Consider the following 17,066-nt stretch of genomic DNA (forward strand, 5'->3'; position numbering starts at 1 on the left):
GACTGAACTCACAGCAGAGGGGCTTCAGCCCTCACAGCATCTCTGTGGCCTCCTCTGGACCCACTCCTCACTGCTGCACTCGGGGTCGGCGCAGCGCTTGCGCTCGGCGAAGCGGCGGCCCAGGTCGGTACCAGCGGCGGCGCAGAGGAGGGAGGGCGGCGGGGGCAGGTTGAGGTTTTCTCACGCAGAGGATCACTGAAGGAACAACAGTGGCCCATTGGGTCTGGCCACGGTGCAGAAAGAGATGTAATAGCCCCCATGCACCCCCCACACAAGGGTGAGGATGCCACACATCCAAACATCCCCCTCACTGCTCTTCCCTCCCTCCCACCCCACCAAGAAGTTCATATCTCCACTTTGGAGGAGCAGTCACCACCAAGCAAGCGTGGCATCCACCCTGGTGACCTCCCGAGAGTTTGAGGTTAAACCTGTGGTAACAAGGGTGTAGGAGCTCACTCACCCGTGGCCCCACACAGGAAAGTGCAGGCAAATGAAGGGCTACACACCCAACTGCTGAAAAAAACCCCAAAACAAACCTGCTGAAAAACTCCTCTTCTTCTTCTGTAGCTTCAGCTTCCACTTGCTGCCATGTTTTAACTATGAATGTTTGCAAACCAAAAGATGAGCTACTTACATGCGTGCCTTCACTTTTTTTATTAGCTCTTCTTCACATCCATTACATTTATATTGCTTTAGAGATCTAAAGTGGTAGAATAACAGCAGAAGTCACAATAGTCATTAACAGGAGAAAAATAAACAAAACTTGTTCTCTGTCCTCTTTTTCAGGCCCGTGTGATTTGTTCTGCACAGCCCCTGATGGGACAAAGGGAATAAAAGACGCACCCAAGAAGGCACAGGTAATATAATAAGAGTCTTCTTACTGGTTTATCAAATGGCCAAAAAAAAAAAAAAAAAGCACTTTCAAAATTCACTTTCAAATTCTGAAACTGCTCCCAAAATGAATGAGCACTTGGCAAAACTGATGGTCAAGGTAAAGGATCCTGCTTTTTTGTGCATGTCAAAGGGCAACTCTGGAGAGCTGAGGGCACTTTTAAGAGCCCTTTTAAATTATGTATTTGCAAGCACTCTTAACTTTGGCTCTGTGAGGTTTGTTCTGCAACAATGATAAAAGCAGTTAATCCTACTGCTCCACTTATTGCCAGCTCCCATCACAGGAGTCAGCAATCACCACTGCTAATTGCGTTAGAGGCACTGCTCGTGTTCTTATCATATCCTCATTATTATTGATTTTACTCTACAGGCACTCATTTCCACAGCCTCATCACACAGGGCCCGAGATCTAAGCTTAGTTACTGCTACGTAACCTCTGAAAAATACATACGTGTTTTATTTTCAGCCCCCACCTAGAACAGTTCAATATTTTACAGGTGAATTTAATCACAACTTACAATACAGAAGTAAATATATTCAAGTCACGTTTTATGATGACTGTACAAATGAAAGACAAGTAATTTTTCCCTTGACATTAATATTGCCTGTGGCATAATTCCCAGCCTGTTCTTTACGTCCACTTGCTTGTGAAGACAGAGCTGTTTAGTAACTTCCCATCAGTTACCAAGCTTATCTTTACTTAAAAGACCAAGATAAAAGGTAACAGTGTCTGTGGTCATAAAGTCAAGGACAAGAAAAGGAGATGTGAAGAGAAAGATCATATATACTTCTTACATAAGTTATTGCCTTTATTGTGCAATAACGAATTGCTCACAGTGGATACTTGATTATACACAAATTTACCACTGCAACTGTCCAGCATTTCCTACAATTTCAAGTATTTCATAGGAATAATGCACCCATCTATCAACATACCCAGCTTTCCCCCCTGAGTGACATAAAAAAGAAATATTTCACTTAGTTCAATTTAGGTATTACAGAGAAAATTTCCTTCAGTCTTCAACCCCAGTCTTGGGAGCAGATGTATTCAGCTGTGAGAACAGTGCTGCCTTCCGTGAGGAACTGAACATTTTCTATGTGTCTCCAGTTACAAAGCAATCCTCCCATCTCTCCTGCACCAAAGTATCTACTAAACTAACTAATGCCCATTAACAACATCAGTTTACATAAGAATCAGCAAAGATGAAAATAACAAGCCAAATGTAATGTGCTTCTACGCTTATGTGAGAACTTTTAAGAAAGACAGTGGGGTAAACTGGATAGTGAAATGAGCATACAGCTGTAACAAAATTTCAGAAATGTAGGGAGTGACACCACGCTCGGGGAACACCAATGATCAATGAGACACTCATACCAGGTACAATACAAAAGACAAAGACGACACTGTTAAAGAAGTGTCACACTTATGAACTGAAATGCTGGTCACAGTCATATATTGGAAGAACACAGGATTAAATGTAAAAGAATAAAGGGATACTTCTGTTATCCCCACATAGGTTTATTCAATGTCATATTAAGGTATGACACTGAGGTTAAATGTTTAGACACTACAAACAACTGTTCTGCCTTGTACCGTTCCCTTGACGCTTGTTATTGAACCAGGGCACTGGGTTACATGAACCTTTCATCTGAGCCAGTTTATTATTTACTCACCCTCGCATGGCAGAGCCATTCTGAAAAAAAACCTGTAAATTCTTACTGGGAAAACTGGACTTTACTCATACCAAAACACTCCATGGCAGAAGTGATTTAAAGGAACAGGTTCCAGCAAAAATTTGTACAGACCAGGTTCTGTGGTCGAGGCAGACGGACTTCTAGAATCCAGGCACTACTCTATTGCTCTGTAACACACAGCATTTTAATTCTGAATCCTCTATGTCTGTACAACACGACATTCCAGATGCCAAACTAACAGAGAAGAACCAAGGCAGCTAACGGAACCAGTGACCCCAGGATCTGGCTGTCGCTTTTAGCATTTACTTATCGCACCAGTCACAGGAAGACTCTGACTGGATGACAGGTGGAATTAAGCAGCTCTCTGCCACACAGCCCAGCACACCCAGCCAGGCTCCTGCATCCCTCCTGCATCACCCTCAGCCAGCCTTCCTCACTCCCCACAGAAGGCATCCATCACGCCTGGCCTACCACGCTCGCACAGCCTTAGGAGCCGGCTGCCTGCCTTGAGAGGGGCTCAGCAGACTTCCAGCCCCTCTGCTACCCCTCACGCTGTGACAGTTCAGCCCCCAGAGCTTGCATCGCTTTGTACCCACCACACGGGCCTTACACCGCCCTCAAGCCCCGCTTCCCTCATGGCCGGGCCCCCGCCATCTTCCCCAGGGCGCAGGCGCCTCCCGCCGCGCATGCGCCGTTCGCCGGCCTGAGGGGGGGCGGCCGCCCTGGAACCCGGCTCCGGCCCCGGGCCGCCTCTTTCGCCTAAGGACCGGTTTAATTCGGAGCGGCTGGGAGTTCGTGAGGTCGCCCCTCAGGGTTAAAGATGGTTGCTGCGGCCGGGCGGTGAGTGCGGGCGTGAAGGCCGCCATGGACAGCTTCCTGGAGGAAGAGGATGAGGAGGAGGAGGCGGCAGCAGCGGCGAAGAATGCGGCGGTGGGGAGCGCCCTGCTGCCGGCCCTACACCTGCCCTCCCTGCCGCCGCACCTCTACCAGCCGGGTAAGGGCAGAGCTGCCCGGCGGGGGCTCCCCGCAGTTCCCCGTCCCCCCGGCTCCGGCCCTGAGGGAGGAAGGCCGCCCTCCGTGCTCGCTGTGCCCGCCGCCGGTGAGGCCGGCCCGCCCCCTCCTTCTCTTCCTCGGCCGTTCCCTGTCGGTTCCCCCCGCTCCGAGGGGGCCGGTTGGGGTCTCCGGTGTCTCGGCCCCCCTTGGTCGGTCTGCCCGGCGGCCTGCGAGGGGCTGGGAGGCGGTGTGTGCGCTACAGGTAAAGCATGGGGTGCTGAGGCGGCTGATGACAAAGCTATGCGGGGTGAGGTGAGCACCAAAACCTGCGGAGAAGTGGTTGTTTCTAAATAGTTTTGCGTGGTGCAGCACTTCACATCAGCTCGGTCAATATCGGGTGACTTCTCAGCCACTTACACAGCAGGATTTAACCTCCAGTAGCCGTGGTCCTCAGTGTATCTTGTGGTGTTCGCTGTGGGTTTTAGTTGCTTCATACTTGGAACTTTAGTGATTAGAAATAGGTGTGAAGACGGGACCTATAGGTAGGTTGGATAACGGTAATTTTGTAGAATGCCCTTTAATAAAACCACTTGAAGCCAGTGTTTGAGTTGCTCCTTTGCCTACAGCATCTAGGTAGGAGGTAATTTGGTGAGCTCTGCGTCTCCGTTGCAGAAGGCTCTTATGGCTTGAGCATTGCCATAGGGGCATGCTAGACCGTGGCACGCAGCCATGAGCTTTAAAAAGATGTGGAAATGAGGTTTTGGTTTTCTGCTGTAGCAGGATTTGAACCAGTATCGATGTAAAAAGGGTAAGTGGCCTCTTTCTAGTCCTGTACTCAGAAAAGAAAAATTCTCTATCTTTGTTTTTAGTGGGAGTTGCTTAGCCTTCGGGCAGATCTTCAGCACGGTGGGGTCACAAGCTTAGATGATGGTTAAATTTAGAAGAGAGTAGTCCCCAAAATACAACAAAATGGACAGTGGAGTTACCAAAGCACCGTGGCTTTCTAATTCTGGAAGGACAGTAATGTGTAATAATTGCTTCATCAGTGTTTCAAGCATCAGCTGTGTGCTGCTTGTGGAAAATGCCACTTCACATTGTATTTCCAGCTTTTGCCATAGTCTTGCTTCCCTGCAGAGTAGTAAGTGTGTTTAACTTCAACATCACATAGCTTAAGATCTTTTTCTGTAGTATTTGACTGAAACGGTAGACACGTTATCTGAGTTAGGACTGTGACAGTTGTGGGCTTGGTTGATTTGTTTGTTTGTTTTTTTTAGTGTCTTCCCATGAATATAAGTTAAACTTCAAGAAGAGCAAGGAAGTGTGTTTAAGTTACATTCAGGATGCCATGCTACGAAAGCAGTGGAAAAGGGCTGCAGAATTTCTAACTTTCTATATTGAGTCACTAGAGAAAGATTATTCTACGGAATACATGGGTCCATCAGAGGTAAGCTAGTGTTCATTATCAGAGTTCTTTTGCAATTGAAAAAATACTTGCAAGAAGTATCTCTAATACTTCAGAACTAAAATTTGTCTTAACTAATCAAAAGCTTGTTTGTTTTTTTTAGTTAAAAAAAAGTGTCAGAGGTAAGACCTGAAAAGTTAGGCAACTTTCATAAACTAAACTAGTTTCTTTTGCACGGTGGGGTCACAAGCTTAGATGATGGTTAGTAAGGGAAGAGAGTAGTCCCCAAAATACAACAAAATGGACAGTGGAGTTACCAAAGCACCGTGGCTTTCTAATTCTGGAAGGACAGTAATGTGTAATAATTGCTTCATCAGTGTTTCAAGCATCAGCTGTGTGCTGCTTGTGGAAAATGCCACTTCACATTGTATTTCCAGCTTTTGCCATAGTCTTGCTTCCCTGCAGAGTAGTAAGTGTGTTTAACTTCAACATCACATAGCTTAAGATCTTTTTCTGTAGTATTTGACTGAAACGGTAGACACGTTATCTGAGTTAGGACTGTGACAGTTGTGGGCTTGGTTGATTTGTTTGTTTGTTTTTTTTAGTGTCTTCCCATGAATATAAGTTAAACTTCAAGAAGAGCAAGGAAGTGTGTTTAAGTTACATTCAGGATGCCATGCTACGAAAGCAGTGGAAAAGGGCTGCAGAATTTCTAACTTTCTATATTGAGTCACTAGAGAAAGATTATTCTACGGAATACATGGGTCCATCAGAGGTAAGCTAGTGTTCATTATCAGAGTTCTTTTGCAATTGAAAAAATACTTGCAAGAAGTATCTCTAATACTTCAGAACTAAAATTTGTCTTAACTAATCAAAAGCTTGTTTGTTTTTTTTAGTTAAAAAAAAGTGTCAGAGGTAAGACCTGAAAAGTTAGGCAACTTTCATAAACTAAACTAGTTTCTTTTAAAAAAAAAAAAAAGACATTGAAGTTTCCAGAAACAAATAAACAACTATTCAGGAGCTGATGTAGAAGCTCTTAGATGGCAGGCTGCAGAAGGAGCACCAGATCTCATAATTGGTAGTGTCCCAGGCAGCATGCTGTCCAGTTCCTCACTAAAAACGTGTGCTGCACAGGCATGCCTCTGCTCTGAGTTTAACTAGTCTTGCTAGAGCTTGAATTCTGCTGAGATCTCGTTTTCATGGGTGCTGAGAATCCACGGTGTTGTCTGATATTTTTCCTGACGGAGTGCTCAATACTCCTGAAGAGTTCTCTGGGCTTGCAGGATGGTTTTGATGGGTTTTTTTGTTTTGTATTGTTTTGTTTTTTTTTTTTACGTAGGACCTGGACTCAGCAGATGAAGACTTGGCTTGGTATAATTTAATTCCATTAGGAGCATATCTATGAAAAATTGGTTTAATATAGTCTTCTAAAATGGAAAAGCAGTAAATGTGTTTGCCGTTGGCATGCCATCAGTCAGAATCTGTTTGGAAGTTAGTTTATGTCTTTTCTAGTTCCTGTAGTACTTAAAAAACTCCTAGCAGGTTCTGAGACAGAAGTAGGAGGAAAGGGATTAGAGTTGTGTTATGGTTTGAGAAAACCCATAACAATTTATTGTCATTTAGACAATTATTCTATCAATTTATTGTCGTTTAGACAATTATTCTATGACCTGATGACCCCTCCCCACCTGGAAAGGAGAATTGGGGAACACGAGGAACCACGAGGGTTGACATAGAAATAGATTTAATAGGCTAAATAATTAACAATAATACTAAAGAACCAGTATTAATTCCCGTACTGATATAACATATACAAGAATTATACTTGGCCAATTCTATCAGTAGGAAGCTGTCAGCAGTGGACAGCAAATGTTGGACACTGTGAGCCCAACAGCTTCGGGATGAAGGGAAGGCCTCAGGGGTCTGGCACCAGGGCAGGGAGTTGTCTGGACCTGCCACCATCCAGAGAGAGTGAGCTACACAGCAAACTTTTCTAATTTATATTGAATGTGATGTTCATGGTATGAAATAATCCCATTTGCCAGCCTGGGTCAAGTGCCCAGGTCTTGCTCCTCCTTGTCCCTGCACCTGGCAAGGCTCGAAAACACTGAGACCTTGAATCCCATGTGGCCTGGCTGGCTGTAAAGTAAATATTTTCATGAATTCAGACACTGGAGTCTTAGTAAAAGTGCAGTTTTCCCCAGTGTTAGAAGAGAAGTTACTCCTGTGTCTCTCAACCCAGGACAAGTTAAGTAAGTGGAGTACTTGAACATGGCTAGTCTACTGTAATATTTGGTTACATTGCTTAGGTAGACCTGGAAAACAAGTGGATGTAAGTGGGAAGCTACATCTTATTGGAAATGAACTTCACTGCTAGTTCAAAGAGTTGAATATTTGGTGACATTGCTTAGGTAGACCTGGAAAAAAGTGCATGTAGGGGGGAAGCTACATCTAATTAGAAATGAACTTCACTGCTAGTTCAAAGAGTCATACGCATCTTGTGTCTCAGTGGAAACATTATCAAGGGAAAACAGGTTTTCAGCAACCACGAAATATTTGTTTTCAGTAACGAGGGGGAACCTTCTGACAAATGCAGTTTTCGTAAACTTTGATGCATTTGTAATGAACCATTATGAAGCACCCACTGAATGACTGTAAAAATACAACTGGATGAGCATGTAGGTAACTACAGCAGCAGACAACACTTAGTATTCACTATTATTTACATTTCAAATGTATGACTTATGCTTTGATGGAGTGTTGCGTTTGTAATGAACCATTATGAGGCACCCACTGAATGACTGTAAAAATACGACTGGATGAGCATGTAGGTTACTACAGCAGCAGACAACACTTAGTATTTGCTATTATTTACATTTCAAATGTATGACTTATTTTATATGTTACAATAACTACGAGTTTGATAAGATTGTATATGTGGTGACTGTTGTCTTTTATGTACTAAGGTTATTTTTTTAATCTCTTTCTCCACATTAATAGATGATTTGGAGAATAGGAACTGAAATTCTGTGCCACCATTCCCATAACAACATGAAAGAGTTCAGCTCTTTCATAGAACAGATGAAAACCTTAGGAGTAAAAAGGTATTTGAAGGTGAGTGTACTTAATGCAATTTTGATGATTTTACATGGTTTACGTGAACACTTGCTTGAATATTAGTTTGTGAATGTCTCTCCAAGTATGTTGCTGACAATAGTGTCAAAAAAAATAGTGCATGATATTTTAAGGGTTATTCTATACCTAACTGTATCTCATTTGGCCTATATATTTTATTACAGGTGTGTATTGTTGGTCCTTAGAAGTGCTTAGATCCTTTAATCTTTTGATTTGAAACAGTTAAATTGTTTTTCATGTGTGCCTCAGTATAGCATCTAATTACACACTAACACCTGCCAAGTTTTGCTTCTAGTCCTTAATTTGGCTACTATGCTCCTGACTATATAGTTGCATTTAATTTTTGCCATCATTATCTGATCACTTTTCAAGTAGCTAATCTGTATGTAAAACAGCAGGCCTCATTCTGTGGACCCTTGTGTTACCCAGCTGCAGTTCTTTTGCTGTGGTGGCTTATTCAAACCTACATTGTTTGGTTTCCTTGGCTGTTTCTCACCTGTGGTGGTGCATCTCTTTCCTTCTGTTGTATTTGTTCAGGGGCTTCAATGTAAGTTCTGTACCAGAGTTTACTAGAGCTAACTGAAGGTTTAGATTTCTCTCCAGTTCCTAATCAACACAGCAGGGTGGTAGGACACTCTTTCAGGTGTTCTGCAGTTGGGCAGCCAAATCAAAAATCGGCAAACAAACCCAAGTAGATATCCTCAGGTCATTTTTGGATCTTCTTAAATTAACACTTGTTAATGACAGCTGGCTTGTGGAACTACTGCTTTCTGCTGCCTTGGTAAGTACCACTGAATGTCTACCACCTGGTGGGTGATGTTCTGCCCCATAGATTTCAAAAGCTTCAGCCCTTTCCCTTCCCAGGGCTTAGCCTCTGTGTATCAGATATGCTTTTGATTACTAATGTTTCTCCAGCATCTTCAGACAGAAAAAATTACTTAGGTTCTTAGCTCATCTCCCTGCTCCCAGTGACACGTGTATTCTCCCATTCCTGCATTTTTTTTTCCAAAATTCCTCGTAAAGGTACTGTTTGCCTAAAAGAATATGTGTACAATGCTCTTCTAATTAAAATTCTTCACTAATGGTGTTTGCAGTATTTTATATGTATGTCAGTGTCCTGATTTGAGGTAAAACGGAACCAACTTTCTGTTCAAAGCTTCAGCCCTTTCCCTTCCCAGGGACACATCTCTGTGTATCAGATATGCTTTTGATTACTAATGTTTCTCCAGCATCTTCAGACAGAAAAAATTACTTAGGTTCTTAGCTCATCTCCCTGCTCCCAGTGACACGTGTATTCTCCCATTCCTGCATTTTTTTTTCCAAAATTCCTCGTAAAGGTACTGTTTGCCTAAAAGAATATGTGTACAATGCTCTTCTAATTAAAATTCTTCACTAATGGTGTTTGCAGTATTTTATATGTATGTCAGTGTCCTGATTTGAGGTAAAACGGAACCAACTTTCTGTTCCGTAATTCAGTAATTACTGCTGTTAATTTCAGAGAGTTAGAAGAGGCTTAGCTAAGAAGTAAAATTACTGAACAGAAAATTGGTTCTGTTTTACCTCAAACCAGGACAGTCAGTAACAAGTGTCTCTTCTTTCCCAGCACATCTGTGTAGAACTTTGCTGGGTTGCTGAGAGTCTCTCTGTTTCTGATGTGAATGGACTGCTTGAATTGCAGGTCTGTTTAGAGCACGCCTTTCATCTCCTTTGTAATGGACAAATAGATGAAGCTTACCAAAACCTGTCCCTGGCAGAAAGCTGGAGGTTTGGAGAGCAAACAGCCATTCAGGATAAAGAAATGAAGCTGATTCAGGCTTACAGGGGACTGTTGGACTACTACAGCTGGTCTAAGCAGAAGAACATCCTGTTGGAGCACGGTAAGTCCTAGTGGACTGTAAATTTGCTTGCTCGTGCGGACACCTTGGTTTGCCATGACACCTTTTCCATGCAGGCTGCTCTTACGCCTTTATCTGCATATGAAAGTACCAAAGGGTAATACTAAACTTCAAAATTTGATGGTATGGATGGTACATGATATGTATCGGCACTGATGGTGGTGCCAAAATGGCACACTGACCTGCATTTTTCTGAAGTGTCCTGAAATGATACTCTGAAACTTTTTCTTCTTCCTTAAATCACATTTCTTATATCCAGCCAGCACCACCTAAAGTAATGGTCACTTAGAGCAGTGGCTTAATAGGTGACAAACTGCTTGACTGCTGCTAGAATTTTGAGTGCTAGGAAAAGCTCCTGAAACTTGGGTTTGAATTTCAGTTTCTTTAAAGATATGTGATTTGTTACTTTTGTGTGGTGTCTAATCGTGCATATACCTGCTGGCTGTGCATTGTAAGTTACATTGCATCTCTAGTTCTTTCTGTGAATGCAAAGTATTGAATTTGATTTATGGACCTTGTGCTGGTAGTGTCTTGTCTTGGAATACTACCTGTCGTGCCCCAGGAGTTGAAATTGGGTGATAATAAATTTGAATGAAGAGCAGTGAAAATTTCTTTTCAATACTCAGGAAACCGAGGTCTCTTTTCTTATAAGCTCTCTGACTGGAGTCCTTGTTTAGCAAAATGTGATCATCTCTTCAAGCACTTTTTCAAGATCCCTTTTGATTAGTGGAGCTAAGTTTGTGGCGTTCTTCCCTGTTTTGGTAGGTCAGGATGGATTGGAAGACTTGTCTGTTGAACAGGAAATGCACGGTTGCTTTCGGAAGGCGGCAATGAACTTAAAGGAGATCATTAAAATACCTGGAGTCTGGGATCTCTTTGTAAAATGCTATGTGGATGTAAGGGCATGTTTTACAGATTCCTTCCTTTTGTGTTTACCTGTCTAATTTTCATTTAGATGTCTGCATCTTTGTTATATGTGTGTGGGTGACAACAAAGTATTTTAAAAGCAAAATATATAAATGCATATATCTCGCTGGCTTTGATTTAGAGCAAAGTTTACTCCTGGTAGAACTGCAGAGCCTGCACAGATTACAAAAAGGACTTTATCTGTGTGTTGCCAAGAAAAAGAAATAGGCAAACAACTTGCATATTTTGTTTTCATGGTGGTAGTACAGAAATCAGAGCACAGCTGCCTTGTTTAAATTCCTGAAAGCAAGTTAGCTCTTTTTGGCAAGGCAGTGTTTTTCTAGATACACTAAATGTTAAATACACCAAACATGTAATCCTTCTATGTTTTCTTTTCTTGTGTGGCTTTTTTTTAAAATATCTGGTTAGAATTTGTAATTAAGAGATAAAGTTAATCTTAGAATCTCTTTGAAATTATTTACTTTTTGTAATTGCTGATAAGCTCTGAGTTCTTTAAGCACATCTGATGGAATTTTACTTAGTGCTGGCAGCTGCAAGGTTCTCTTATTGAGTTCTCTCCTTAAGGATATGGCCAGCTGATTTAGTGCCTCTCTCCAGTGAGCAAGTGCTGACAATTCTTTGATAATTAAATAAGTGTTAAAGGAATTCTTTCCTGTGGCAGCTTCTATGTGAAAATTTTTGTCTGTCTGTGATAAAAGTAACTAGTAAAATGAAAATATGTGAGTGTTAGTCTTATCTAAATGCTGCATTTTAGATTCAGACGGTGCTATTGGATAGGTCTGTGGTGGCCCAAAATTAGTTCTAAGAGTTTGATTCCAAGATGATCTATGATTCCATTCCAAACTAATGACAGACTTAACTTCCTGTAGCTGTTGGAGTTCTATGGAGACCACAGCGAAGCTCGTGAAGTGTTAAATGAATATGCCTACAACTCAAAGTTTCCTGCCAATCCCAATGCACATGTTTACCTCTATCAGTTCCTGAAGAGACACGGTGAATCAAAGAAATCACTCCTTTCTGCGCTCAAGGTATGTATTGTATAGAGTAGTTGCAGTCTGTGGTGAACTCCTGTGACACTGCTTACCCTGCAGTGTTCTTTGTGTGAAGCAGAGGGTTGGAGGAAACTTTGGGAGGGATGTCAATGGGTAGAGCAAACAGGATCCTTTACTGCCTTTGAATTAAAGTCTTTGTTTTGCCTTTAGCTGATACATTGTATAACTTCTTTAAGTTGGTAAACAAGCTCAGAGGATGTGTTTACATGCTTCCACAAGTCTGTATCAGCACTCTTGTACCTAGCAGGCATTGATTTCTGTTACAGTTTGATCTTTACAGTATTGAAGAAATGATTAGATGCTTGCTCTTTCACATATTGATCCTGTCTAGCAATCAGTTTCTCTGCTTGTCTTCAATGAGCTGTGCATTGAAGCCAAAACAGAAGTTAATTTCTGCTAGCTGTTGGCAGACAAGGCCTTGCTGTATTAAGCTTTTGTATAGTTGCTCTTAAATTCCTGCTTTCCTTGCCCTTGCTCATTGATCTTGGTGGCTTCTAGCAAACGATGTTTTGCAATCTGTGTTGCCACTTGATGGCACTAATGTGCTTTCGTTAAGGTAGATGGTTTAGAACCGCTTCATAAAGTTTAGACTTTTAAACTGTAGCATATATGTGTGAAATTCCATCTTCTCAGTGCTATTTAGCAGTGGTTTTATACACTCTTCTCTCACAAGATAGTGACAAATCAAAGAACTGGTCTGATAGGTCTAGAAACTGCGATCCCATGCATAGTGCAGAAGACGGGAGAGTCAGAAGTGGCCTAGGAAGGAAAAGATGTTGCCTTCTAGAAAAGGGACACTGGATACAGATTTGGACTGTTCCTTGAGAATGTTGTATTTGTCACACACAGTGTGTTTTTTCAGCAGCCATCAGGGTATTACATCTATTGTGTCACAGATGTGCAAAATGGACATAGTAATTCTTTACATCAAGGCACTAAGATACCAGATTGCTTAATTTTCCTAACTAAACCACCCAAAACTCTGAAGCCTGTGCTTCTCTTGATCAGGTAGATGTCTTCAAAAGTTTTTACAGTAAAATAACATCTGAGTTTTGTGGCTTTATTTTTATTTTTCAGATCTTGCATGATATTGTTCCTTCTCATGAACTAATGATAGATTTTCATATCATGCTTCAAAAATCAAGTAAGTCTTTAAATATCTTTGCTTTTTTTCCTTTATGTTAATCTAGAATGACATTCTGAAATTATTCTGCAGCCTTCTTTCTGCTTTTTAAAGTAGTTCTATTTGCTACAAAAAAAACAACAAACAACTTTCCAATCACAGGAACCTTTAGGTTGGGTGTGTGAGCAGGAATTTACAAACTTCTTTAAACAAATGCTTTCTTATTTTAGAGGGTGATCAAAGCAAACAGTTGCAAGGCACGGCCAGGATCTCAAAAATAACTTAATTTTTTTTTTTTGACGTGCCCTACTCTGAATGCCAGGATCTCTACACCCTTTTTGGGGTCTCAGATTTAGTTATTTGTTCTTCCTCTTCTGGAAGAATTGAGATGGATCTATGCTTTAGTTCACTGTTATTGATCAAAGAGCATCTTCCTCCTCTTCAAGGGAGTTTTATCTTCAAGCAGGTAGAAAAGTTTTCCAGTTTGGAGACTGTTTTTTTTTCATGCTGATCAATTGTGTTCCAAACTGTATGACTCGTGACCTGGTGTGTTCCAGCAGGTCAGCACATTGGTGAAATGTCTTTGAATCAAGATTGCTCTCTTTGGGAGGGGAAAAAACAACCTCCTGACTGAAACCACCTTCGTTCTTTTCATGCATGACACATTTGCTAACTTCTCATAGCTAATGAGGCCAATCTGAATTTTGAAGAAACTTACACTGTTAAGATGACTTTTCCCACATTATCTGCTGTGATATGTCAGGTGTGTTGGGTTTTGGTTTTTGTTGTTTAAGAACTCTGCTGATACAGAACTGCTGATGTGAAATGTCTGTTTTATTCATGTTAGTCCCACATTTTATTTTGGGTGCCATCTCAGGATTTGAAGTCTTTCAGAGGCACTGTGTTCCCTTCCAGTGGGAAGCATGTGTCGAGGAGTGGTGCCCATTGGAAGTACTGAGTAGTGAGCATTGGAAACACTGAGTAGTGAGCGTTGGAAAGGACAACTGTTGTAAGTCAGGCAACATGGGATAAGTGAGCAGTCCTGTGTGTCTCTTGTGCCAGTGGGATGGGAGTAGGAACAGAGTGTCTCTTGTAGGAGCCGTGCTCTAGAGCTGGAAAGTATCCCTGAACTTTCTCTTGGAAGAGGCAGAACGCAGTGGGGGAAACCCTCACTAATATGGAAAGTGGCAGGATGGAGAACTGTATTGCACTTGTTGCTTTCTAGTGAGTTCTATTTAATTCATTAATCAGCCTGATCTTTTTCCAGAGAAAAGAAAAAAGCGTCGACTGGGGCTAGAAGTTATTTTTGCAGTCTTGGATTATGCTGGCTGGAAGGAAAATGTAAAAGCATGGAGCTGTTTGGCAAGACAGGTGAAACAAATTGTGATGTGAGTATGGTATCTCTGCTCTGATGTGCTATAAACCCAAATGTTTGTCAGTTCTCCACCTTTGGGCAATCCCCAAAGTGGTTCTTTGTAGCCTTTGTCATCCCTGCTGGTAAATGGAAGCATCCTCTGGCCTTCCTTGAGCTCTGTGGCTGGTGCTGTGTGGAGTGGTGTGTTGTGTGGTGGTAACAGTAACTGGTACAGAATGTGGCCAATGTGTTCTTAAAAGTGAAGTCACTGTGCCTGGGGATTGATGTGTCCTTGCCAGCACCAACAGACAGGGTGTCTGGTTTCAGAAGAAGCCATCTCAGGCAGCCTGTGCCCAGAAGGCCTGTAATGTCTAGACTCTATTTTGCCCAACAAACAGTGTTGTGTTTTTTAAGCCCTATATATTTACAGCAAATTAATTCAGTACTTAATTTGACCTGTTTTCCTGTTTTATTGCCACCTCCGCAGCATCTGCTGTTAAAGGTCCAGAAGCTAGTGGATTAAAGCTAGGAGTGTTGTTGCTTAGAGTTAGGAAAAATGGTATGATAGTCCAACTTGGCGTTTTTGTATTTGAAGATACAACTTCAGAGTATCTTGAAATACACTGGGCATCTTGGTTGTTTTATATCCCTGTTGTAGGTAGTTTCTATTTCTGAAATGCTTGGTTTAAAGTCTTCATAATAGTTACTGGGATAGGTGTTTGTGATAAGTTAGTCTTTGAGTATGCATAGAGTAACACATACCTTTTCTAAAAACAAACTCCTTCATACTACTGATTTGTTGACAAACTTGAAGAAACTTTCTTATTACTGTTGACAAACTGGCACAGGAGTCAAAGGCTCGCTTCATTTCATGCCATCATCCATGTTACTGCCAAGTTGAACTGCTAGAGTTCATCTCCTGCCTTGCTACTGCCAGGCATTAAAAAAAAAAAAGATTATTTCTGTTTAGATTAGTGTTTCAGTCTGCAGTTAAGGTCAGTGGGTCTTTGCTAGAAATCTGAGACTTGTAACAAGCTGATTATAAAACTCAGCGACTCCTAATCATTTTTTAATCCCAATTTAAGCTTTTGTGTAACTTGTTTTACCTTTTTCCAGCTCTGAGAAGCATCTTGACTGGATCAAGCAAGAGTGGAACCCCAGGAAGGACTGGTGGCCAGCTTTCCATTTTAGCCGCTACTTGGCAAAAAGGAATTGGCAGGAAAATGAAAGTCTTTCATATGAAAAAGCTCTGGTCGCTGGCATCTTACTGGGGAAGGGTAATGTTTAATGTTCTTTCCTTTTCACTATGTAGAACAAAAATAGTGTCTAGTTCTAGCCCTAATGAGATGGGAATAGATCAGCTGCATCCCTGGAAGAAATGCAGTTTCTTTCTTCTAGGAAAGATTGTTGTCTTTGAAGCTGAACAGGAGAAAAGTGTTTAAACTGTTTTGATATTTGACAGTGAGACGCATTTTGCATAACTTGTCGTATCCTGGTTTAGAATTCTGTTTCATCTGGCATTGTTGAGCAGTCACAGTACTACTCAGTTTGTTGTTTAACCTTCAAACTTCAATTTCAAAAATGCACAACCCTCTCCTGAGTGAATCTGGTGAGGAGTGCGGGGAGTTTGCTTGTTGCCTGCCAGTGCACGCAGTGTCTCAGCAAATCCTGGGGAGCAGCTGGGCCTTAGGGACTGTGGCTTGTACCCCATTTTGGACTTTTGGTTGATAGGCAAGTTGTTCATTGTCACCTTTTCTATAACTTCATCTTCTGGACTTAATAAAATAATTTCTCCTGTTGAAAGGCTTTTTTATTTTTTGCTTTCAGTAGTATGTTATCAAATGTCTTTCAGTTATTATTACCAGATGGCTAATAAAATTGCTCCAGCTCTAATTTTCTTTAATGAAGTTTCTGTGCTTATTGGTGTTAATATGAACCTCTCTCTTCCTTATCCAACATGATAAGTTGATGTATGAAATCAGTCCTGCTTTACACTCTTGGGATTTGACTTTCTAATCTATTTGAAGAGTAAAAGCAAAAGAGAAAGAATGTTTTGCAACACACAGCATACAGTTATATACATGTGGAATGTTTTCCTGGGTCAAATGAGGATAGGTTATTTAATGCTGCAGTTATGTCTCAGATTATTTTATTACCTTTCATTACTGAAAACTTTCTTAGATGTTTGCATGTTATTTAAACAGTGAAAGCATTTGGGATTTGCTTGTATTGTGGTATAACTTACACTGCTTTTTCTTTTTCTTTTACCTTAGATTGCAAATATTTTAAATATGTATCACACCGAGGCTGCAAAGCTCAGGTGAAAAGGTTTCGGATACTGAAGAAATTTTTGAATAAGCACAATCCCGTCTACCTGAGACTCTCTGGTCTTTTGGATTCCTCTGTACAACCTTGATCAGAAGATGCCCTTAAGGTTCTTGCTGTATTTATTCCTCTCTGTGAAACTGACTTCTAAAGTTCTAACACTTGTAAGCAGACCATATCGACTCCGTTTTAGATTTTTTTTATATATTTCTGTAAAAATGCTTTGGTTTGTATTTATTTTATAATAAAATGAATATAAATCAACTTATAAGGT

The 17,066-nt window shown here is 41.3% G+C and overlaps 3 protein-coding genes across 5 annotated transcripts in view; 2 read left to right on the forward strand and 1 right to left on the reverse strand.

The window, feature by feature from the left end:
- MIA3 (melanoma inhibitory activity family member 3) overlaps positions 1-3,274 on the reverse strand; it is a 31,537-nt gene extending 28,263 nt beyond the window's left edge. The window contains exons 1-3 of the mRNA XM_014950465.1: positions 3,197-3,274; positions 537-597; positions 72-179 (exon numbers count right to left, since the gene is read on the reverse strand). Coding sequence (XP_014805951.1) covers positions 72-179; positions 537-597; positions 3,197-3,274 — 247 coding nt within the window. The remainder of the gene's footprint in view (positions 1-71; positions 180-536; positions 598-3,196) is intronic.
- A 14-nt stretch (positions 3,275-3,288) lies between these two features.
- Positions 3,289-17,060, forward strand: TAF1A (TATA-box binding protein associated factor, RNA polymerase I, A). Its single transcript, XM_014950645.1, has 10 exons — positions 3,289-3,580; positions 4,854-5,023; positions 7,982-8,095; positions 9,795-9,993; positions 10,777-10,907; positions 11,808-11,966; positions 13,068-13,134; positions 14,381-14,501; positions 15,584-15,744; positions 16,741-17,060. Exons 1-10 carry the CDS (start codon positions 3,451-3,453, stop codon positions 16,881-16,883), a joined length of 1,395 nt encoding a protein of 464 aa, XP_014806131.1. The 5' UTR covers positions 3,289-3,450; the 3' UTR covers positions 16,884-17,060.
- Positions 16,820-17,066, forward strand: part of HHIPL2 (HHIP-like 2) — a 131,180-nt gene continuing 130,933 nt past the window's right edge. For all 3 annotated transcript variants that reach the window (XM_014950642.1, XM_014950643.1, XM_014950644.1), the window contains exon 1: positions 16,820-16,956. In XM_014950642.1, coding sequence (XP_014806128.1) covers positions 16,891-16,956 — 66 coding nt within the window. In that variant the 5' untranslated portion in view covers positions 16,820-16,890. The remainder of the gene's footprint in view (positions 16,957-17,066) is intronic.

The sequence above is a fragment of the Calidris pugnax genome, unplaced genomic scaffold (assembly GCF_001431845.1).
Source record: "Calidris pugnax isolate Ruff unplaced genomic scaffold, ASM143184v1 scaffold24, whole genome shotgun sequence".
Classification (NCBI taxonomy): domain Eukaryota; kingdom Metazoa; phylum Chordata; class Aves; order Charadriiformes; family Scolopacidae; genus Calidris; species Calidris pugnax.

Bases quoted from the DNA above. Each gene is read 5' to 3' on its own strand.
- TAF1A (XM_014950645.1), top strand. From the start codon at position 3,451: ATGGACAGCTTCCTGGAGGAAGAGGATGAGGAGGAGGAGGCGGCAGCA. The intron at 9,994-10,776 runs GTAAGTCCTAGT...CTGTTTTGGTAG, and splicing joins GAACATCCTGTTGGAGCACG to GTCAGGATGGATTGGAAGAC. The intron at 13,135-14,380 runs GTAAGTCTTTAA...ATCTTTTTCCAG, and splicing joins TATCATGCTTCAAAAATCAA to AGAAAAGAAAAAAGCGTCGA.